The sequence below is a fragment of the Mercenaria mercenaria genome, chromosome 11 (genome assembly GCF_021730395.1).
Source record: "Mercenaria mercenaria strain notata chromosome 11, MADL_Memer_1, whole genome shotgun sequence".
Lineage (NCBI taxonomy): Eukaryota > Metazoa > Mollusca > Bivalvia > Venerida > Veneridae > Mercenaria > Mercenaria mercenaria.
Genome location: NC_069371.1, coordinates 70,041,960 through 70,066,750, shown reverse-complemented (window position 1 = coordinate 70,066,750; position 24,791 = coordinate 70,041,960). Strand labels below are relative to the sequence as shown.

At 35.3% G+C, this 24,791-nt stretch overlaps 1 protein-coding gene across 1 annotated transcript; it reads left to right on the top strand.

The window, feature by feature from the left end:
- Positions 1–63: 63 nt before the first annotated feature.
- Positions 64–24,364, top strand: LOC123531410 (NADH-ubiquinone oxidoreductase 75 kDa subunit, mitochondrial-like). Its single transcript, XM_045312338.2, has 18 exons — positions 64–130; positions 7,006–7,074; positions 7,543–7,634; positions 7,930–8,037; positions 11,580–11,656; positions 12,003–12,149; positions 12,666–12,743; positions 14,724–14,909; positions 15,255–15,354; positions 16,357–16,506; positions 17,432–17,577; positions 17,997–18,125; positions 19,930–20,059; positions 20,388–20,549; positions 21,216–21,369; positions 22,449–22,624; positions 23,069–23,203; positions 23,833–24,364. The coding sequence occupies exons 2-18, from the start codon at positions 7,011–7,013 to the stop codon at positions 23,968–23,970; spliced, it is 2,172 nt and encodes a 723-aa protein (XP_045168273.2). The 5' UTR covers positions 64–130; positions 7,006–7,010; the 3' UTR covers positions 23,971–24,364.
- The last annotated feature ends 427 nt before the right edge of the window (positions 24,365–24,791 follow it).

Genomic DNA, 24,791 nt, shown 5'->3' with positions numbered 1-24,791 from the left:
CTCTTGTAAATATATGGGGCGTTCCATCAGTTTGCATCACAACATTTTTCGCGGAAATACTTTCTTTTCGAAATTTAGCCAGTAGTACGGTGTTACTATAAATAATTCACATCCGGTTCAATCAGTGAAGGTGATTTTTTTACAAAAATAACCCTTTCCAGTGTTAGTTATTGTATTTTGTTAAGCAAACAAAAAGGTTCTATAGCATTTAGCTCCTGCTTGTAAATGCATTCGTCCTTTTTTGTGATATCCATACTTTTGTCACACTGGTTGAAAATACCGATTTCGTTACCCCACCCTGTGTTGTTGAATCTTTTGCTAATGTTATGTAATTAATAAAATATGAGAAAAAGCTTTGAAGTGAGCTTGAAGAAAACATTTTACCAATATTTAAGATGGCAGATCTATTTGCCAGGTCTAATAACATGAACCTATGTGCACAGCATATCCTGTGGGAAAAATGGCCGAGGCTATGATATACATGGCTGCCGTGCAAAATTTGCTTTTTTTTTATTATAATATATTAGGGACACGTCAGCTGTGTACCTCCTTTGTTATTCACACGGAAGCCATGTCTCTTAGAAACTATTCATCTTCAACTGTCATCTTTAAGTCAGTGAGATGGCCCTATTTTTCCAGACTGGTTGAACAGGGCTGGTACAACTACAACTGACCCATTTCAAGACATGTATGCATAACATAATTCATTTTGATTTTGTGAAATTGTGGAATGAAAATCATTGTGTGGATATTTGCATCATGGGAAGAACGACAATCTCCTGCTTTAACACCCCGGGGAATCGGCTCTACGGAATGAATTACATTGTCGCAAAATGGTTGGTTACAGACTCGCATTCATTCCGTAGATTTGATACCATGTTGTTTAAATTATTTCGAAATTTTTTATCTTGATTGTCACAAAATGGTTAGTTACACACTCACAATCAATGCGAGTGTGTAACTGTCATAAGAAGATGATAGTGATGTATTTCATTTTGTAGGAATAAACCCCACAGGGTCTACATGTAATCCAGTAGATGGCCGGAAGGACATTTTTGTTTACTGAACTTTTACTTATCTATGTGCAGGGGCACACTTAGTCCAACTAATTATACGTGAGTCATGATATTGTGATAATTTTTGCATAGAATAATATCTCTCCTCCACATACAACATAGGAAGAACCTTTTGTGTTGAACCTTCCGCAACAATTCTAGGCGGCAATATTTGGCATTTTTAAATCTCATTTTAACTATTAAAATGCAAAAATATTAGTGAAACTTTAAGATACCTGAAAAGAATATCCATTTTATCCTTCCATTCAGTTGATGTTTATGTGAATATGAGGCCAACGACTGAAGCGCATAGCATTGACGTTCACGTAGAACTTCCAAAGTACTCATACCACTCGAGAAATTATTTTATGTATTTATTAGATCTTTCTAGCCTATAAAAAGCTATTTACAAATATCAATTTTTGTTAACTTTTAAAATTATCTTTTTTATAAACATCTGCCATTTAATAAAAAAGATTTTTTAAATTACATTAACTAAGATTGCACTAGAAAATCTCGTTGGAAATGACAGAAATGTCCAAAAATCACGGTCGCGAAAATTGGTGACAAATGCCGAAAACAAATTTTATAATTAAATGTTTTATTTCTTTTTTATCATCATAGCTATTCAAAACTTTCAATTTCTGCTAAAGCATTCTTTTAAATTATTTCTTTTGCCCAAAATAAGCCTCGGCAGTAATAGAAAATTTGCTATAGATTTTAACGATGACTAACGGCCGGCCGCTCATTTAATCGTATCAAGCACACAAAATGATGATAATAATTATCCAATTTGTTATTCACAAATCTAATTATCACCAATTGACTGCCTATAAATCAAATAAAATTATAGCAAATTGGCTCACTCGTTTCAATAATGGCTGTTATACACAGATTTTGTCTACCGTATTTTGGTGTGTATAGGTCCAGGGCTTCCATTAGGATTCAATTTCATGGAGTCAGGACTGCCTAACATTCAGATTTTGGAGTCCCTCTTAAATTTTCTTGGAGTCCTACGTAGTATCACTTTGTACAATGACCTTCAATATCATCGTCATCATCATCATTACTGTCATCATCATATCTAACTGGTTCAGAACAATGTGTAAAGTAATAGAATAAAGGACCACTAGAATGATTAGAAAACATTTTATTTAACAAAATATATTTTATTGTTTTATTATAGGTATAGCAACAGTCAGCATTTTATTAAAATCAACAGACTTACTGCTGTTCAGCTACATAACGAAAATCCACTTTAAAAAATCTAAAGTACATTTTACTTGGAGTAGAATTATGTCAAATTACGTCATTCACCTGGCAATACTCAACCAGTTAACTTTCATCCCACATCAAAGAAAATCAATAAAGGAAAATTTTGCCGACACCTCTCTTTGAAGCCACGTGCTGGTGTCATCAAAATGTGTCAAAGATATCGGTTCTTAAAAGGAGAAAAGTTGAATGTTTTGTTTTGTTTTTTTTTCTCTCTAAAAAATACTGTAAAAATAGGATTTATTATTCAAAAAAAATCCAAAGTAAGTAGCAAATTTATTACCGATCGAAAAAAATGTTTTAATTTAAACTGGATGTGAAATGTCAATTGCTAGAAGAAAATCGTTACTTGCTGAGTTTTTTTCTGCTGAAATTTTCGATATATTTTCCACAATTAGTTACTTTTCCTTCCGACTTCGGAGCTTGTTTCACCAACTTTATCCGAGCCGAATGCATGTAATGTTTTATTGTTGGCAATTAGCGCCTTCTAAACATGTCAACTGATCTGGATAACGGTTTACATTTACAGACGGTCTCTATCAAACACAATGCTTTCACACTAGTCTCACACTTCAAACACTGCAGACAGTTTTTACGAGGCTGACAATCAAGAGTTATTAAACCGCTTTGATTAGTTTCGGGGCGGAGCTTATCACGTCATTCATGTGAAGTTACGTCACGGTGTATTGATTTTGTCGGAAGTCCTTGGTACGCCTCTGACTTTGTGTATTGGCGTACGGATCATAATTTTTGGCGTATTTTACGCCGGGACGCCGCTTAATGGAAGCCCTGTAGGTCTCGGTAATGTATAGTCCACATCTAATTTTTGCTCTGGAAGTGGTCGGAAAATTTAACTTCTAGCGTATTAGTCGCAGTTTAATTTCGGATTTTTTCCCCAGCAATATTTAATATTTACCGGCAAAAAAGTTATGGCGGCGACCATATTGATGCCGTGGACTGAATTATTATCAGAACCTGATTGGTGGAAATTTGACAGTGTTATTTTCGTTCCCAACCGTTTCGTACCAACAGTAGTATCGGTAACAGACTACATCAAAGAAAAGCGGCTTTTTGACACTAATTGGCAGCAGACGGTTTGCGTTTACATTCTGTTATCATGCAAGTTTAAGTGTGAATTGTTTGCACAGCAATTATAACACCTTTCCGTGTCATGTAATTAACCTCGTTCTTTTGATTCTGAGTAAAAAGATTAACAAAATATCTCTTTTAGGATTTTTTTCTTTTATTTAAAAATCAAAAGTAAAAAATTATCTTTCAAGTTTTATAATACGCTAAGAATTAGTAAAAACAATGGAGGACAGATCTGTCCGGATTTTATCCAACCCGGAGTACATGTCAATGGCTTCCAGTAAAACAAAAGTAGAAACAAACGTAATTCAGACTGCAAAAACATCTTTGAATTAAAGTCATTCGTAATTTTAATAGTCTGTATGTGTTATTTACGATATATTTTATTGAAAGTAACCGCTATTGGTTGAAAAGCCGCCGATATTGATATTTTTATCCATTTTGTTCATTCGTAACAGATGCACGTAATTTTGCGAGAGCTACGGTCAGAAAATTGGCCCGAAAAAAAAACTGCCGGCAATGTTCTGTCGTATAGGTCGCAGGAACTTTTTCAGGCAGCAAAATGGGTAGAAAAAGTGCGACCTATACGCACCAAAATACGGTACACAGATTGTCGATTTTTTGGTTTGTAAACACTGAAACAAGCAAAATTCGTAATATGCAGAATAAGCTTCAGGCCATTTTTGCCAATTAGAAATTTTCAGAGCCACATTTAATTTTTTGTCGCAAATGGCTCAAGTGGCAATCGACAGCGTGACCCCTGCTAAGTGCAAACTACTACATTTCAATGAATTTGAGACTTACAGTAAACTGCGAATTGCTTTGCAAAGAGGAAAGTAATTTTGTACATTAAGGCCATCATATGTTTTACAAAATTCTTAAAATTGAATAATATACCTGTTTGAAAATTTTTATGTCGGCCATTTGTAAAATCGGAGAGAAAAAGGAAGAAGAAAACATATTGATTTCCACATATTTTACCTGCAGCCACTTATTCGTATCCTCCTTCCTCCATAACTAAATATGGTAACTTTTTAACAAATCTACGATATACAGTCTGTGCCATAAGGATTTTTCCTTATTTTTTGCATTTTGGTATTTTTAGGGGAGAATTGGAGAAACAAAAGTGATTTATTTCCTTATTATAAGTGTTACCGAATATCGGACCCATTCACAATTGCAAACGGTCTTTCACGATTTTCAAATTGGGTCCACTGGACCCATTCACAATTGGTGTGAAAGTCTCTAAAAATAGTAGAAAAACAAAAAAAAGAATGGTTAAACTAAGATGTTTGTTATCGAATTTTGCGCGGGAAAAGGTCTGATTGATCAAGATTTGTTACATTTGTCACCCTGTATTATCAACCCTTGAACGTTAATTCATAGTGCGTTTGGGTACAAAACATTAATTCATAGTGTGTTTAGGTACGAATCGGGAACAAATCATTTAAATGGTTTCATTCCACAGTTGTTTTGTACAGTGAATAATATAGTATATCGGGGCGTATGGAAAGTGTACTGAAACAATTGAGGAAGAAATATTTCGTAATCAAGCGTCCGGATGATAAGCGATCACAACATTTTGATTCACAAAGTATTAAAAAAATTCACAATTAAATGGGGAAAAACACAATTTTGAGAAAAACAACGCTAATTTTCACAGTTTTTCTGGTACCGGACCCATTCACAATTAAAAAAAAAAATCACTAAACCAATTATAATTATTATTAAAGATGCAACTATTTGGGCAGGCTGTCACCAAAGTCACAAAAGCACTATATTCAATATCATCAGTTATATTAAAATGCAGTTTTGTCCAAACAAGTACACCATATTTGATATTGGAGTAACATTTTCTTTCCTTTGTACTATTTTGGTTATATCCCTTTTTTTTGCCAGCATCAATTGGCTACTTTCAGTCACATGATAAAAAATACAGCTGGGAAAATTGCATTATGGCGGCTTATGGATAAAACAGAGCAAAATAAGGTATAAAATTTGAAAATTACCCTAAAATCCATGCAAATAACTCCTGGTTTACTGACAGCTGTAAACCTGTTCCCTGTTCTCTTCGTTCTGCAGCAAAAATCTAGTCAGTGCGCTGGTTTGAGCACAAAGTTTATGCACAGAAGTAAGCGTAAACACCAAAACAAGATTGCAAGTATGTTTCTAAGGGAAAAGTTTTAAAAGTCTTTCAACACAATTTGATATTTATGTCTAGTATGGTTTCCATTAGGCCCATGTATACATATCTTGTTACACGTCAGTTGTATCAGCACAGTTCAAACGAACCAGCTTAGTGCAAAAAGGCCATCTCTCTGGTTAGATCTTCAGTAATCCCCTCACTCTTAGAGTATTCTCATGATTTGATTAAAATATATTGTACATGTGCAGCTGTAAGGGACACTTGTTTTCATGTAAAAGGCTAAAAGTCTCTCATTTTACACTGTATAAAAAGCTGATAAAACAAAGTTTGGTGTTTAGAATGTGTTGATGTTTCTTAGATGGCCTTAAAGTCAAATTGGTATGAATGCTGCAAATTGCTTTTGCAGAGAGGAGAGTCAAGAGCAACAGATAGACTGTATATTTGCTTAAATACCCAGTTTAATTTTCAAAATATGCAATATAATTATTATATGACCGTCTCTGAAAAAGCGGGAGGCGTATTATGTGAACACCCGTGTTGGCGGGTGGGCGGTCGAGTCGAACAGTTTTCATCTGATCTTCACCAAACTTGCTGCTGACAATGTTTGTGGGCATAATATCTCGGCCAAGTTCGTTAACCACCCAAATCGCCCCAGGCACTCTTGGATTATGGCCCTTGAATAACTCGAAAAAGTGTCAATTTAGCCTTGTCCGCTCTCCAAGTCGAACAGTTTTTATTTGATCTTCACCAAACTTGCTGACAATGTTTGTGGGCATAATATCTGAGCCAAGTTCGATAACCACACAAATCGCCCCAGGCACTCTTTGATTATGGCCTTTTAATTTCTCGAAAAACTGCAAATTTAGCCTTGTCCGCCCTCTAAGTCAAACAGTTTTCATCCGATCTTCACCAAACTTGGTGACAATGTTTTTGCGCATAATATCTCGGCCAAGTTTGATAACCAAACAAATCGACCCAGGCACTCTTTCATTATGGCCCTTGAATTTACATAACTGAATATTTAGACGGGCGTATTTTGTGAAGTCTGGCACTCTTGTTTATAATGTGTATCAAAACTTACATATAACCCAGATACTCAATTCTCATCCCAATGCATGTATATCATCGTAAATGGCCAGCAGAAACTAACAGTTTCGCTTGTAGTCTCTGACAGTCCAAAATTATTAATATGTATCAAGAATGCACTGAAAATAAAGCATCTATAGGCTTTGAAACAGGGAAGTAAGAAAACTCACAAATATTTAAAGCAAAAATCTGTTCTTACTATAATACTAACTACTGTCATAGTAGTAGTTGGCCTCATTTGGGGAAAAGGATGTGAAAAGTATTCTTCATACTTAGAATAAGTTAAATAGCTAACCTTCCATGTCAAGAATGAGTTACCAGTATATTTTATGTAATAATATTTGTTTTTATTTTCAGGCTGAATGATGTTGAGGCTGTGGCCATTAGCACGTGGCCATAAGGCTAAACAAGTCTTTGCCTCTCTTGGTAATATACATTTTTAGTCACTGACAAAACATTTTGTTACGGCTAACGTTTCCCCTAATTTAGTTTTAGCCAGTTAGAGCAGCCTGTCATGAAGCCATACTTAGCCAGCCAGTTCATAGAACTATTCTCTCAAAGTAACTAACAGCTGTTCATTTTTACAAAGAAAATCTAATAATGATAAAATGATGTCCACATAAAGTATGATGGATACTTGTATAAAATGTCTTTGATATACATGATAGTACATGTACATATTGTCTTTTATATGCATGACATTATCAGCTTGCTGTCAATGCAGAGAGACTGGAACTCTTTAAGATTTAGTTTTCATACAAACCTCAATGCAGGTATCATTATGTGAAAGTAATTCGTAAATCCTCATTATTTTTGAGAAGAGAGATCTATTTAAAATGTAGTACTGGATTAGCCTTACCACTAGTAGTTTACTCTTTCTTATGACACTTTTAGCTCGATGTAACTCAACAGCCCCACCAGAAAAAGTTGAAGTATTTGTTGATGATAAACCAGTGCAAGTTGAGCCAGGAACCACTCTTCTTCAGGTGGGTGAAATTACTTATAAGAGATTTTGATAAGATTCCACAGCTACCACTAAACTTTCAGTTTTGTATTCATTTTTCTTAGAATCAAACTGGGAATCTCTAATAGACACCATTTTGTCACCTTGGTGCTAAATGACAAAGTCTGCTGTGGTAGAGGTTATTTTGCCATGTCAGTGTACAGTCCACTATAACAGAGGTTATTTTGTCGCTTAACTCCAAAAAGTTGCTTCTTTATGACAATGCAGATAACCAAGTGACAAGGATTTTATTGTATATGTTACATATGTATTTACAGGCATGTGCAGAGGCCGGTGTAGAGATACCAAGGTTCTGCTATCATGAACGTCTGTCTATAGCTGGCAACTGTAGAATGTGTCTCGTAGAAGTTGAACGCTCACCAAAGGTAATAACGGCAGTTACATCGGTCTTTCATATTTTGACAGTTAAAACAGTGTTGTTGAAAATGCCAAAAAGACATTTGTGAAATATTTTAACTCTGACTTAACGGAAGTTAGTTTTCTTTATACAAATGTATTTGACTGACATGACAAAATGTTGCAATAGTTTCAAAAAAGAGGTTAGACCTTGGTATTCATCAGTATTTATTATCCCCTTCGGAATATGAAGGGGTATATGGTGATGGTCTTGGTCAATCTGTCAGTCTGTCCATAACGCTTTGTCCGGAGCATAATTTCAAAACTATGGGAGGGATTTTGTTATACCCCCACCAAACATGTTTGAGGGGGGTATATAGGAGTCAGTTTTGTCGCGTCCCGTCCCGTCGCGTCCCGAAATCTATTATCTCAGTTATTACCAAATGGATTTGATTCAAACTTAAAATACATGTTCCACCTTATCACCCACATCATGTGACACAAGGTGCATAACTCTTGACACCAAGTTTTCATGAATTATGTCCCCTTATACTTAGAATTTAGGGTTAATTTTGCTGTATTTTCACTCTATCTCAGTTATTACTAAATGGATTTGATTCAAACTTAAAATAGATGTTCCACCTCATCACCCACATCATGTGACATAAGGTGCATAACTCTGACACCAATTTTTTTTATGAATTATGCCCCTTTTTACTTAGAAGTTAAGGTTGATTTTGATGTATTTTCACTATATCTCAGTTACTACTGAATGGATTTGATTCAAACTTAAAATAGATGTTCCACCTCATCACCCACATCATGTGCCCACATCATGTGACACAAGGTGCATAACTCTGACACCAAGTTTTCATGAATTATGTCCCCTTTTACTTAGAATTTAAGGTTAATTTTGTTGTATTTTCACTATATCTCAGTAATTACTAAATGGATTTGATTCAAACTTAAAATAGTTGTTCCACCACACCACCTACATCATGTGACATAAGGTACTTAACTCTGACATAAATTTTTTATGAATTATGTCCCCTTTTACTTTAAATTTAAGGTTGATTTTGATGTATTTTCACTATATCCAATTTATTACAAAATGGATTTGATTCAAACTTAAAATAGATGTTCCACCTCATCACCCACATCATGTGACACAAGGTGCATAACTCTGACACCAATTTTTCATGAATTATGCCCCTTTTTACATAGAATTTAAGGTTAATTTTTATGTATTTTCACTATATCTCAGTTACTACTGAATGGATTTGATTCAGACTTAAAATAGATGTTCCACCTCATCACCCACATCATGTGACACAAGGTGCATAACTCTGACACTAATTTTTCTTGATTTGTGTCCCCTTTTACCTAGAATTTAAGGTTAATTTTGATTTATTTTCACTATATCTCATTCTGATTGGCTTAGAGCCAAAGGGAAGTAACCTTTTTTTAACTTTTGTATGGAGTTTCTTCACCTTAAATTCCAGGAATTAGTCTATTTTTAGAAATCCTATTTTTAGATTTTCAATATTTTAGGTATTTTTCTAACTTTTTATACGCCCGTTTGAAAAACGGGACGTATTATGGGAACGCCCCTGGCGGGCGGGCGGGCGGGCGGGCAGCGTCCACAGACCTTGTCCGGAGCATATCTTCTACATGCATGGAGGGATTTTGAGGAAACTTGGCACAGTTGTTCACCATCATGAGACGGAGTGTCATGCGCAAGAACCAGGTCCCTAGGTCTAACGCCAAGGTCACACTTAGAGGTTAGAGGTCAAAGGTCAAATTCAAGAATGACTTTGTCCGGAGCATATCTTCTTCATGTATGGAGGGATTTTGATGAAAGTTGGCACAATTGTTCATCATCATGAGACGGAGTGTCATGCGCAAAAACCAGGTCCCTAGGTCTAAGGTCAAGGTCACACTTAGAGGTCAAAGGATACAAGAATGAAAAATTCAAGAATGACTTTGTCCGGAGCTTATCTTCTTCATGCATGAAAGGACTTTGATGTAGCTTGGCAAAATTGTTCACCATCATGAGACGGAGTGTCATGCGCAAGAACCAGGTCCCTAGGGGTAAGGTCAAGGTCACACTTAGAGGTCAAAGGATACAAGAATGAAAACTTTGTCCGGAGCATTTCTTCTTCATGCATTGAGGGATTTTGATACAACTTGGCACAAATGTTCACAAGCATGAGACGGAGTGTCATGCGCAAGAACCAGGTCCCTCGGTCTAAGGTCAAGGTCACACTTAAAGGTCAAAGGTCAGATACAAGAATGACTTTGTCCGGAGCATTTCTTCTTCATGCATGGAGGGATTTTGATGTAACTTGGCACAATTGTACACCATCATGAGACGGAGTGTCATGCACTGGTCCCTTCTTTTGAATTACTTCCCTTTGCTGTTACTATAAATAGCTTATATTGTAACTTTTTCATTACAAGTCGTAGGGAAAAATCGAGACCACTTTTCTGTAGTACAACATGCATGTTACATCCAATTCTGAGGTGTATTTTGAGCTATCTCTACCTGGTAAGGATTTTTTTGTGGACTTGTAATTTTTTTTTTCGATTTTTTTTTTTTTTTTTTTTTTTTTTTCTCTTTAAAGATTAACTTCCCTTAGTTGTTACTATAAATAACTTACATTGTAACTTTTTTATAATTGACTGTAGGGAAAAACCAAGACCACTTTTCTGTGGTACAACATTGATGTTACTTTCAAATTTTGGGTGTATTTTAAGGTATCTCTACCTGGTAAGGATTTTTTTTGTGGACTTAGAAAAATAAAAGAATTACAATAATTTCTAAAAAAAACAACATTGTAAACAACTAGAAAATTAAAATTCCATTTGCAAATACAGGTGCTAGTGTAAACAAATTTGCTGTGACGGGCGTATATTGTGACATTCTGCACCCTTGTTTATTATAAGTCCTATGTAAAAAGTAAATACATTTTTCTGTGGTAACATGGGTCGGTAAGACACTTTTTTGTATTCACTTTTAGTGTATCTCTAATATTAGAGATTTAATATATTTACTAGTATTACTATACTAGTATTATACTAGTATTTCTTACATGTGGAAGCCCAGGATGAAGTACTCCAAAGACTAAGTATTTTTAAGATTTCTTATGGTTGCCATTCTTCTGTGACAAGACCGTATGGTGGGGGTATGAGTCATCCCTGTGACAGTTCTAGTTGAATTTGAATTCCAAACAGTGATGGAGGTCAATAAGAGGAAGTGCGGTTTACAAGAACCATTAGTTTAACTTTCTTACTTATTGAATTGTCTCCCTTTCTATGATAACATTTACTTATAACCCTTTTGTTCAGCCCATACTTTCAAAATTATGGAAGGGATAGTGTTAAAACTTCACGCAGGGTCAGAGGCCATCGAGAGGAAGGTGGTGTTACAAGAACCATAACTCTATCTTGCTTACTTTTTGAAAGAACACCCTTAGCAGTTACTCATAATACTTTCGTTTGTAGCTTAACTCCTAAAGTATTAATGGGATATTCACAAAATTAGAGAGGATATTATGCTTGTCACTTTCAGCCTATTGCATCATGTGCTATGCCTGTAATGAAAGGAATGAAAATAAAAACAGATTCCCCAATGACTAAGAAAGCCAGGTAAATATATTACTTTAGTTTACATTACTTTGCTTTATATTTAAGTGTCTGTATTTTAAGGATATACGAGCTGCATATGTTAAAGTTTTTCAACATTAGAGTTTCGAACCATTTTTCTGTAAGCAGTTATGTTTTTTTGTGTGTTTTGGTTAAGGGTCCTTTTGAACAATTTTTCAGTCATAAAGTACTGTGTCTACATGTAGCAGTAGGCATGATGCACAACTTAATAGCGCTTCCGCACTGAAATATCATGCTGTATACATGTGACATGATTCCCCACCCAGTAAAATGTTGACACCGGGCTGACCAGTCTTGGAACTAATGTGATTGTTTGTGTATGTATCAGGGAAGGTGTGATGGAGTTTTTACTGATGAACCATCCTCTGGACTGTCCTATCTGTGACCAGGGAGGGGAATGTGACCTTCAAGACCAGTCTATGGCCTTCGGAAGTGATAGAGGTCGATTTACGGACATGGAGCATGGTGGGAAAAGGTAACATAGCTTATTATGTCTCACTTTCAGTTATGTTGATTCGAGGTCAGGATCTTAAGATGTTACCCAAAGTCCAACATGAAGAACATGAAATTGACTTTAGGAATTAATGAAATTTATTTATATATGGACCATTCCATGAGAAAACCTGTATAAGTGACATGGTATAATTATTGCATAATAAGTGTTTTAAAATCCTGGAAAATATCTTTTTTTCTTACCTTCATGCAGAAACTAGAAACAGGTATACTGTAATACAGTTATCTAAGGGAAATCAAATTATACCATGTTTTAAAGATAAATGTTATTTGTGTTGTCATGTTAACGGAAATTCCAAAGCACCCATGCATCATGAAAATTTAGAGGTATGTAGATAAAAGGCCTGTGACGAAACCAAAAATATATGTTTAAGTTATATTTAAATTTGAAAAGAGTTATTGAGAACTTCCCTAGCTGACTAATACATTGAAAAATGAGTTATGAATACAAATGTAAGAAGCTACTACTGTTTTTCAGGGCTGTAGAAGACAAGAATGTTGGCCCGTTGGTAAAGACTATAATGACAAGATGTATACATTGTACCAGGTGTATCAGGTATAGAGAAATTTGCTGTTTCGTAATTAGATTTAGTTGAGTTATAAAGAAATTTAACCATAACTAGAATACCTGGTATAGTTATGTGTACTTTTTAGCTCAGCTGTCACATAGTGATCAGGTGAGCTTTTGTGATCACCCTTCGTCCGTCGTCCGTCGTCTGTCAGTGCGTCTCGTGCGTCCGTCAACAATTTCTTGTCTGCACGATAGTGGTTTCATTTATGATTTTATTTTAACCAAACTTGCACACAACTTGTATCACCATAAGATCTCGGTTCCTTTCTTGAACTGGCCAGATCCCATTATGGGTTTCAGAGTTATGGCCCCTGAAAGGGCCAAAATTAGCTATTTTGACCTTGTCTGCACAATAGCAGCTTTATTTATGATTTGATTTTTACCAAACTTGCACACAACTTGTATCACCATAAGATCTTGGTTCCTTTCTTGAACTGGCCAGATTCCTTTATGGGTTCCAGAGTTATGGCCCCTGAAAGGGCCAGAATTAGCTATTTTCACCTTGTCTGCACAACAGCAGCTTCATTTATGATTTTATTTTAACCAAACTTGCACACAACTTGTATCACCATAAGATCTTGGTTCCTTTCTTGAACTGGCCAGATTCCTTTATGGGTTCTAGAGTTATGGCCCCTGAAAGGGCCAAAATTAGCTATTTTGACCTTGTCTGCACAATAGCAGCTTCATTTATGATTTGAATTTAATCAAACTTGCACAAAACTTGTGCCACTATAAGATCTCAGTTCCTTTCTTGAACGGGCTAGATCCCTTGATGGGTTCCAGAGTTATGGCCCCTGAAAGGGCCAAAATTAGCTATTTTGACCTTGTCTGCACAATAGCAGCTTTATTTATGATTTGATTTTAACCAAACTTGCACACAACTTGTATCATCACAAGTTCTTGGTTCCTTTCTTGAACTGGCCAGATTCCATCATTGGTTCCAGAGTTATGGCCCCTTAAAGGTCCAAAATTGGCTATTTTGGCTTTTGCAGCCATATAGAGACTTCATTTATGGTTTTATTTGATACAAACTTCCAAAATATCTTCAACAACAGTAAATCTTAGATTCCATGACAAATCAGATCCAATCGCAGGTTCCAGAGTTATTTTATATCTGATTACCTCCCCTGATTGTAATCAAAATGGATTTATATCAGTAAGTACTTATAGGACTTATTTGAAATTTCATTATTGTCATTAGTTGACTGAGACAATCAGGGTAGATAACTATGGACTGATTTTATGTCAAATTACCTCCCTTTATTTCAAATTAAAATTGGTATATCTCTGTAACTAATGAAGATACTGATCTGAAATTTAATTTATGTCAACAGATTTATTTGGCAGAGCCTTCTTTTGTTCAATTACAATATTTTTTTTTTAATTACTTCCCTTTTACGTTACTATATATAGCTTATTTTTAGTAACTTTTTTATTATTGGCCGTACGGAAAAACCGAGACCACTTTTCTGTGGTACAACATGGATGGTACCTCCAATTTTTAGGTGCATTTTGACATATCTGTACCTTGTAAGAATTGTTTTTTCTTTTTGGTTAAATTTCTTCCCATTTGTTATTCCTGTCCTTTGGACTTAAATATTTTTACTGAGGACCTTCTTGTCCTCAAGTGCAATGATAACAGGTGAGCGATATAGGGCCATCATGGCCCTCTTTTTTGCTTATTTAAGTTTCAGTTGATAAAATTTAATTGTCCAGCACTTTACCAGGTAGTTTTGTAAATTCTTGTATTGCTGTATTAATAACGAAAATGTCATTGTAAGAAAAATTATATACCTAAGATAATTTAGTAAACAGTATCTCATAGAAGAACACCTGGCTGTATTCCATGGAATCAGCTTGTGTTGTAGCAAGTTGCATTGTGACTGCATGCCTTATTTTCACTTGAGAACTTATTCTTCCATCAGTCACATTTGAAATGTAAAATGAAATTGTTTTCCATGGTAGATTTGCCAGTGAGGTAGCTGGGGTAGATGATCTTGGAACTACTGGTCGAGGTTCAGACATGCAGGTTGGCACCTACGTGGAGAAAATGTTTAAGTCTGAATTGTCTGGCAATATTATTGATCTGTGTCCAGTAGGGGCTCTGACCTCCAAGCCCTATGCCTTCACAGCTCGACCCTGGGAAACTAGGTATGAATGGGTTTTATACAGTTCAGTCAATAAAAGGAACATATAGAAGTTAAAAATAGGTTAACCTTACATAATATAACTTCTTAACAACTCTTTAAGAAATCAAACATTTTGTATTTCTCATACTGAAATTGATATTGTGCTGAATTAAAATGTGAAAAGTTCACTTTGTACAGTTAAAGATAAACCATTAGAATATCATATATTACTCTTTATGATTGATCTATATTAACTTAAAAGTGAAACTGAATTGTTTACTATGGAAGGTCTTGGCATTATTATTTTCCATTGAACATAACTGTGTGTTGTACTGCAGGTATAAAATGTTTGCTATTGTCATTGTAGAAAAATAGAATCTGTCGATGTAATGGACGCTATTGGGAGTAACATTGTTGTTTCGACAAGAACTAATGAAGTCATGAGGATCTTACCCAGAGTTAATGAGGTATTACTAAGTAACTAACTATTACTTTAGGATGTGACATATTGATGGAAAAACTGAAATAGTAATTGTTTGTTTATTCCACACAGGTTTTATTTTGTTACCATTGATAGAATACATCATTTGAAAAAAAATGCATATGGTTGTAACAGGTAAACTCGTCTGCGTTGTAAAAAAAATCTAGGCGGTATTGTTCTCACTTGATCATTGGTGTCTGCATTTGTTAAGATTTTTGTTTAGTTCCATGTTCTTAAAAGCTATAAGAGCTAACTTTCCAAACTTGTTTATATTATCATTAGATAAATAAGTAAGCAAAGAAACATATCTCTTGTATTTTGTCAAAATTATGGCCTGTTTTGGGCATGAATTTTTTTAATTTCTTGGTTAAAATTTTTAGGTTGACTTTTCTTGAATTTTATGAAAGCAGTTAATAAAACTTTACACATTTGTTTATCATCATTTATGCTAGTAAGTAGGCCAAAGAACCATATCTTTCACTTGCATTTTATCAGAATTATGGTCCTTTTTTTACTTAGAAAATAGGAAAATCTCATTAAAAAATGTTTGTTTAGGTCTATTTTACTTGAATACTGTAAGAGCTATGTCTTTGAAACTTAGTACACTTGTTTATTGTCATTAGATTAATAAGAAGGTCAAGACCCATAATTCCCTCTTGCATTTTGTCAGAATTATGGCCCATTTAAACTTAGAAAATAGGTATTTCTTGGATATGTTTTGTTTAGCTTCACTTACTTTGAATACTCTGGCTTTGAAACTACATACGTTTTTGCCATGACTCTTTTCTTGCACATTGCCTTACATCAAGCACTTACAAACATTGGCACAAACAGGCTGTGTTCTTGCTAAAAATATCATGTGTGAACAATTGCATGGTTTTAAGTTGGTATTGGATTTCCATTTTGTGAGGACACCACTGGCATTAGTTTCATATCTACTGTTTAACATCTGTTTACTTACATTGCCTTTATATCTGCTGTTTGACAGGAGGTGAATGAGGAGTGGATCTCTGATGCTACAAGATTTGCCTATGATGGCTTGAAGAGGCAGAGACTGACCACACCATTTGTGAGGAATGATAAAGATGTGCTTGAACAAGCTGACTGGGAAGCTGCTCTCATAGCTGCTGCACAGAAGGTATAATGTTAACTAGAAACAATGCTTAAATAGTGTGTATATTTTTAATAAAAAGTGCTTGAATTTTTTGGAGACAGGAAATACTGTAAAATCATTTAATTTCGTGGGCATGAAATTTCGTGGTTTTGGTCATAACGGCAATTTCGTGGGGATATGAATTTGTGGATTTCAAATTTTGAACATCAAGTTAATGGGAATTTTACTTGTTTGTTGGGATTAAATTTTGTGGATTGACTCAACCACGAAATCCATGGAAATTAGTCCCCCACGAATATTAATGATTTCACAGTAATTGATGAAAAAAAATAGTTTCCTACCTTAATCCTTTCATTTTGTGTATGAGAGTTTGTTCCATATAGGTTACAAATCAAAGCAGTAGGTACCCTTTTGCATATGCCCGACTCTTTAACAAAATGGTAGTGGCTACACTCGCTGTTTTATTCTTAGCGCTAATGGAAAAAGTGCTTGAATTTGGACTTTTCCATTGAAAAGTACATGAAGTGTGCTTGGATTTTGCTAGAGGAAATCTGCAAAAACCCTGAAACTCTGTTCATGCTCTAGAGGTCACATTTATTGCATGATCTTTGAGGTCACATTTAGTGTATGATCTTCCAGAAAACTGGTCAGACAGCTTGTGTTTATGAAATCTAGGTCAAAAAGTGGATATTGGGTCATCTGGGATAAGAACTGAGTCAGATGAGCCACATAGAGCCTTCATGGCCAACTTATTTTGCTGTCTACCCCACTTACGTAGTATATCATTAAATAAACAGAAATCATAATGTACATAGAGCACTGATTTTGATGGATTTCTCATATATTTGACTTGTCTATGTCTCTTCTTAAATTGTAAACAGTGCATGTAAAATAACATTTGTATAGATTACTTAGAGTACAGTACAGGTGTTAAAATAATATTCCCCAGATTGTAGCAACTCCCGGAGATAAGATAGCTGCTGTGGCCGGTGGTCTTGTTGATGCAGAGGCATTGGTCAGCCTTAAAGATTACCTGAACAGGCTAGGCAGTGAGGCATTATGTACAGAGGAAATATTCCCGATGGATGGTGCAGGGTGAGTGATTGCTGGAATTATACGATACGTATCTATGTTTGAACTTTCCAGTATTTCGAAAAACCAACTGCAAACTATTATTTTTAAAGAGATATTGAACAGTCTGAAAAGCATGAATTATTAGGATTTAGTGAGCACACAATACATGTACTTGAAAGTCCACAGATCATGTGATTAATATTCCTGTAAAGAAAATGTGTTGTTGCCGTTTGACAAATGATATTGTTATCTAAACTTGTTCATACAAGAAACTGTCATTTGTTAACAGAGAAGTTTTGTTCTGAAATCCTGCTATTAACATTAATAAAGTGAAGTGACTGCTTTTCCATTTATAATATTAAAAAGTTATGTAGGGGGAAATGCATTAAAACTAAGCACAAAAATTTACATTACTCAATGATAACATTATGAATTTTCAGAACTGACCTACGGTCCAACTATTTGTTGAATACAAAGATCCAAGGTATTGAAGAAGCTGACTTGATCTTGTTAGTTGGTACCAACCCAAGGTTTGAAGCACCACTCTTCAATGCTAGAATAAGGAAAAGGTAATTGAAGAGGCTTCATCACAGGCAAGATTTTAAGCTGAAATGAACGTTAGAGGATGATTATGTCTCCCAATATGTTTGGAGATATTGTTGATGTTGTCCTGTCTGTCAGATTGTCTGTCTATCCATCAAGCACAAAAGTTGTCTTAACTTATATTAATAAACAGCTGACTGAATATGAGCCAAAATTTTGGTAATTTGTTTCACACACCATTTTAAAGTTGAATGATTTTTGATGGAGTTGTGGCCTCTTAAAAGTCCCATTATTTTATGAATGAATTCCTGGACTACCTCTCGACTCATTACTAAGCCTAGTATTGCATATTTAAGAGCTTTCACATATATTTGCAGAGTTATAGCCCTTTGTAATTTCCAATACTTGAATTATTGTGTTAATTGGCTTTAAAAGCATAGAATGCAACCAAGCAAAGTTATTTTATTTTTGTGCCAAGTTTTGGGGGGTGGCAGGAGTTGGGGTGGGGGGATGAGGGGTAGGTTAGTGGTGGGAATTCGATTGCTTATTGGTTGGGTGAAAGGCTATTGAAATAACAAGTAGGTAGATGTTATCTTAACTTACCTTTCTGAATTTCAACAAAATTTGGTTTGCCTAGGTATACCGGTCATTCTCCAGTTTTTTGTGTGCCAGTTATAAAATCTTGGCACACTCCAAAAGTAGAGATAGAGACATCTACTTTAACCTAAGATTGTCAGACGGATTTGAAACTGCCTCCCAGCTTTGTTTACATATTTCAGCCTGTCAAACATAAAATTTTTTGATAGTTCATTCGAAAATTTAAAGCATATCCAAAATGGAAAAGATGATGATCAATCTACATTTATCTAAAGTTTCAATCCTGAACTGGCTGTGCTTGTTGTGTCAGTGGATTAAGTTGAATCTCAAACCTACAATTTGTAAACAGTCCCATATGGTTCTGGGATGACACTGCTTTAAAGAGGCAACAATGTCTGGACACTTGATTTTGCTGTATCTCTGTGATTCCAGTAGATAAAAAATGTTTTGATTCCATGCCTTATATTTTGATGTAAATAAAATGTGAAACCAACATTTTTAGTCCTATTTGGCATGTTGGGCCGGTGGTCTAGTGGTAACACACTTGACTATCAATCCAGAGGTCAGGGGTTCGAATCCCGGTCCAGGCACTGGAAATTTCTGAGATGCTCTCGAGTGTCTCCCACCTAACTAGAGGCCTGTACTGGTTCTTCCAAGGAAAGACGGCTTCGTGTATATCAGTGCTATACACCGGGCACGTTAAAGAACCAGACTGTCTATTCGCAAAGAGCTAGGCTAAGTTAGCCGGACACGTCTATATCTAAAAAGTTCTCTCTGTCTGTTCTGGGGGCTTTATCTCACTCTGTCCCTCTGGTCAGATCGCTCTATGTTTGTACTAGTGGAGGATGAATTTCGCGTCCTGTGTGGCTGGATTTGCTCTGTGTAAAGCGCCTTTGAACGTGTTCATCATGAAAAGGGCACTATATAAATCTGGTATAATAATAATAATAAAATGTACTGTGTTGATGCACCATAAAGCCCTCTTCAGATTAAATAAAAATTGGTTAACAAACAAACAATTTGAAACCACTGCTGCGTCAAGTTCCTTTCAAACTCCTTTTTGTCTGTAGATGTTGTTAGCTGTCTAGAGTCATTGAAGGAACAATGAATGTTGTTATGAAATGGAGAAATCTGAGGCTGCTTTTGTTTGCAATGCTTAATCTACCAAATGTTTGTCATTATTTTAGTTCAGAAAACAGAATTTTTTGCAGTGTTCTTTATCTCTGTTTACAGTTGGATCAACAATGACCTGTCTGTAGCTATGGTGGGTGCTCAGGTAGATCTCACATATGACTATGATCACCTTGGAGACTCAGCACAGATTCTAGAGGATATTGCCAGTGGAAAACACCCATTCTCAAAGGTAGAATACCAGTTTCTATATTGTGCTGATAACAGTGTGTTAGTGTCTGACAAGGCCTTTGTGAGCTCACCTGATTTAATACATGATTTATGTTTCATACAAAATTCAGGAGTGAACATTTGCTAAGTTTGTTCAAGCCAGAATATTAAGACTATCATAGGGGCTGCCATAGGGGTAAGTGTTAAACATTGATTAGCTTAAGGAAAATGTTAAAAAATCTTATTCAGTAAAAGTTCAAGATGTAGATACATATAAACACAAATAATCTTTCAGTCAAGTAATTCTTGCTAATGTTAAAGATAGTTAAAAGGTACAACATATATTTCAGACTCTAGCACAGGCAAAGAACCCGATGGTGGTGGTAGGTAGTGCTGCTCTACAGCGAGGTGATGGAACATCATTACACAGAGCTGTATCTACTATTGCACAGAATGCACGTGTACAGTGTGGCTGTGGTGAGGATTGGAAAGTTCTCAATGTTTTACACAGAGTATGTTTATAAATTCAAGAATTGTATTTATCCTACGAGTAATATACATGTTCTTTGCATATTGTATATTTTCTTTTTATGTACTGCATATATTGTACATTTTCTGTGCATAATGTACACATATTGCACCTAATATACATAATCTGCGCATATTGTATGTGTACTGTGCAGAATGTACATTACACCATGCAGATATTAGATGTTCTATGCAGATTCGATATTAACAAAAGCTGTGCTTACCTTGCATTCACAGATGGTACAAGTTCAATTTGGCATAATGAAAGGTAGTGGTGATAAATTGCCTGGAACACCTCAAGTGATAAAGAGCAATTGTCTGTTGATAATTTACTCATAACATCAATTTAATCATAACATTCATAAAGTGAGATGACAGTACAATTGAAAGTCCCAATCTTGAATTGATGGAACAACTTATTTCCAGTAGAACTCCTGGCAGGAGCCATGTTTACATCCCAAGCATCCAGGTCAGATATTACACAAAACAATATTGATTTAAGAGATTCGCCAAGCTTTGAACACTAGTTTGGATATCAGCAATGACCTGGAATAGAACCTGGATAGACAGTACAGTAGTCAAACCTCTAACCATTGGCCGCATACTATTTTTCATTTATTAATTATTATATCCTGTTTTCTCTATTTTAGGTTGCCAGCCAGGTAGCAGCTCTAGATATTGGATACAAAGCAGGTGTTGAGGAAATCAGACAGAACCCTCCACAGGTCCTGTTTCTCCTCGGTGCTGATGAAGGCGCCATAACAAAGGATGACATTCCTGCTGACTGCTTTGTTATTTATCAAGGTACTCAGAATATTGTTATATCTTTGTTTTAAAAATTCTGCTTGCATTCTATGCTTTCAAAGGATCTTCTTGTCGATTCAGTTTCCCATCTCAACAGAAGTCTTTAAGAGTGTCATATACAGTGAAACACGGCTCGCTCGAGCATCGAGCAATTCATGTGGTCCCGGCCGATTTCCTTCTATTTTCTATGTGAAATTACCATGGCTGGGTCGAGCATCGATAACTCCATCGCTCAAGCATGACACCTGGTCCCTGTGTATTAATTTACTCTTTGTTGCTTCTGGCTAACTCGAGCAGAGGTGTCAAAATTTTTCGTAGCTTCGGCGATCAGAATATATCGGTTAATTAAAAATTTTCGCACGCCGTGAAAATTGCGTTGTATATTCCCCGACTATTTTAAATGTTTTTTTATCTGTATATTTGATCTGATAACGAGATTAATTTTTGATGAAAGGTTAAAGAAAAGTTTTATTGATATTATCAATTACTGTTTGCTTTAGATTAAAGCAAGTATGTTATTACTTATTACATCATAGATAATGCTTGTGATACGTTTTTTCAAATGTCACGGGTTTGTTAATATTATGCATCACCGTTTTCTCTGGTCCCGAAGACATTTGATACAATAAAACTTCAATTTTTCTTCGTATGTTGGTCAATGTTTGGGTGGCTCAAAACCATGGATAACTAGAGCATTTTGCTAATCCCCTTGCAACCTCGAGCGAGCGGTGTTTCACTGTATTGGCCATAAAAAGTAGCCCTTAACTTGGACTCATTTATGTTGTTGATTCTTGTCGTCTTGAATCATGGAGTTATTTTAAAAGACATTTCGTATAATAGAATGCAGCAAGACATTGCTAGGGTGTGTGAAGGGTGTTGCATCTTTTTGTTTTACTTCCTTTAAATAGACTTAATCAAACAGAGTTTGCTGTTATTCTGCTCAGTTGCATTCTATGCTTCAACAGTATTTTCATTTTTCATTGAAATGTCTTATGCTGGCACTGTGTTTATAATAGAATACCACTTAATTAACATTTCATTCTTAACCTAAAATGAGTTTTAATGCATTTCTTTGACAGGTCATCATGGAGATCATGGTGCAAGTATGGCCAATGTTATATTCCCTGGTGCAGCTTATACTGAGAAAGATGCCACGTATGTAAATACAGAGGGCCGTGCGCAACAAACCAAACTGGCTGTTACACCACCTGTGTTGGCACGAGAGGATTGGAAAATTATCAGAGCTCTCTCAGAGGTTTACACTTAATAGTTACTTGAAAAAAAATCTTTAAATTTGCACTGAAGGCAAATTTCCAGGGGGGAAAAAAATTTATATCATTAAATTTCAGTTAAAATGGAAATGTCATTATAGAACATGAGATTGCAGCTGATATGCTAGTTGAGTTTTTAATTCATGAAAGAATTTCTAAATTCTCGTTCAAAAAACTTACGAAAGGAAAAATTTCACTCTGTAGGAAATTTTTTATCTGGCTGGTTTTAGTTAAAAAGAAAGCTATTGGTACCCTGAGTTTGAGCTTTTTTCCCCTCCTACATCATATTTAACAAGTTCAGCCTTGGGCATTATAACTGCAGTGATTCATTCAGATTTGTAGCACAGTAATGCCTGTAATAATAAAAGTTCCAATTTTAATATTTTTGCAAAACTAGACATGTATATGGAATATTCTTTTTATTGCAGTTGTCTGGCAATACTCTTCCCTATGATAAGATACAAGAGGTTCGAGACAGACTACACGAGGTCTCACCAAACTTGGTACAATATGGTGAAGCAGAAGATGCTAACTACTTTAAACAGGCACAGGAACTTGCACAGGTCAGTGGCTGTATTTACCTGTCATCTCTAAGAGTAGTTAAAGGTTATCGATTTGATTTGCTCATCTCCTTAGATCAGAGAGCAAAGATCTAGGGATCGCAGGGTCATTTGTTCAATCACCAGATAATGTGTATGTTCTATGTGACTATATTATAAAGGACAGTGTGTCTGAAATAACTTGTTCTCCACTTTTGATTCATGTGGAGAATATATGCAGTTACTTGCTGAGAACAGTTTAGTACTGGTACAGAACCCAGGAACACTGGATAGGTTAACTACATGCAATTACATAACTGAAATGCAGCAGCAGCACTAAACCAATACAATCAATCATTATATTGACCATTGAAAGACATTTTGCTTTAATACCTGAACAACACATTCTTAGAACTAATACATTTCCTGTGAAAATACGTATTTGCAGAGTTTTGCTAGTGAATGGATCAGTTATATTTGCATAAAGCCTAAGTCATAGTTCAAGAAATTTCTCGACTTAAGATCGATTTATTTTACAATCTACGAATATCTTGATTATAATGATATATGACCTTGTCCTAATTGGCGATGTATTGAAATGTTTTAAACAATTTTTTTTTTTTTTATTCAACATTTCTACATCTTTGTTTCAGAATATTAGTGGAAAGTTGCAGGATAAACCGCTTACCCCTCCACAGTTAAACCTGAAAGATTTCTACATGACTAACTCAATAGGCCGAGCCTCATCAACAATGGCACAATGTGTGAAAGCTGTACAGGATATGGATTAAACAGCTTTTTTTATTCACTGGAACATTTAACGTGTGGATTATTGTTAAGTTTAATGAGTAAATAATGTGTGTCAGAGGGAAAATGTAGAACTTCAAAAAAATTGTTTAAGAAGAATTCTATTTTGCTATTGGAAGTATTATTCATTATTTTCTGTTTTAGAAGAATAATATTCCTTTTCTGTGTGGTCTTTTGTCAGAGTTGAACTGAGAAAAAAGACAAAATAAATGTTCAGTACTAATATCACTAGTGATTAAAGGTCAGGATATTAAAAGATTCGAGCAGGAACAAAATGCTGTTGTGTGAGAAAATTCTGCAATTTTTAACAGATAAACTGTAGTGCATAACTGAGTTAAAATGCTTGGTATTTATTATTAAAGTTGGAAAAACTGACAATTTTCTTCATTTTAAGCTCAACTATACAAAGTATTTGAACTGCAGTCCAACTCGACTTGGTGTCCATTCCATGTCCATCCCTTGGTTGAAGTTTTGATACACTTTCTCTATAATTACTTGTTGGATTTTCTTCAAACTTTAGTTATTCCCGAGCACCCCCAACCCCACATATGATATGGCACAAGGGCCATAACTCTGGCACCAATATTTCCATGTGGTTCTGGGACGATCTGTGTATGAAAAGAATTGGAACCACTGCCTAACCCTTGCATGATCGAAAGAGGCAACTAATAGGGTCTTAACACTTGGTTTTGCTGTAACTCTGTGATTCCAGTAGGTATGCAAATTTTGATTCCATACCTCATGTTTTTATTTCGATGTAAATTAGATGTGAAACCAAAATTTGTAGGCCTGTTTGGCGCCATAT

What these genes read in the sequence shown, in the direction of transcription:
- LOC123531410 (XM_045312338.2), top strand. Translation starts at nt 7,011, where the DNA reads ATGATGTTGAGGCTGTGGCCATTAGCACGTGGCCATAAGGCTAAACAA. An exon ending in CCAATGACTAAGAAAGCCAG is followed by an intron (nt 11,657 to 12,002) that starts GTAAATATATTA and finishes TGTATGTATCAG; the next exon opens with GGAAGGTGTGATGGAGTTTT. An exon ending in TCTTACCCAGAGTTAATGAG is followed by an intron (nt 15,355 to 16,356) that starts GTATTACTAAGT and finishes GCTGTTTGACAG; the next exon opens with GAGGTGAATGAGGAGTGGAT.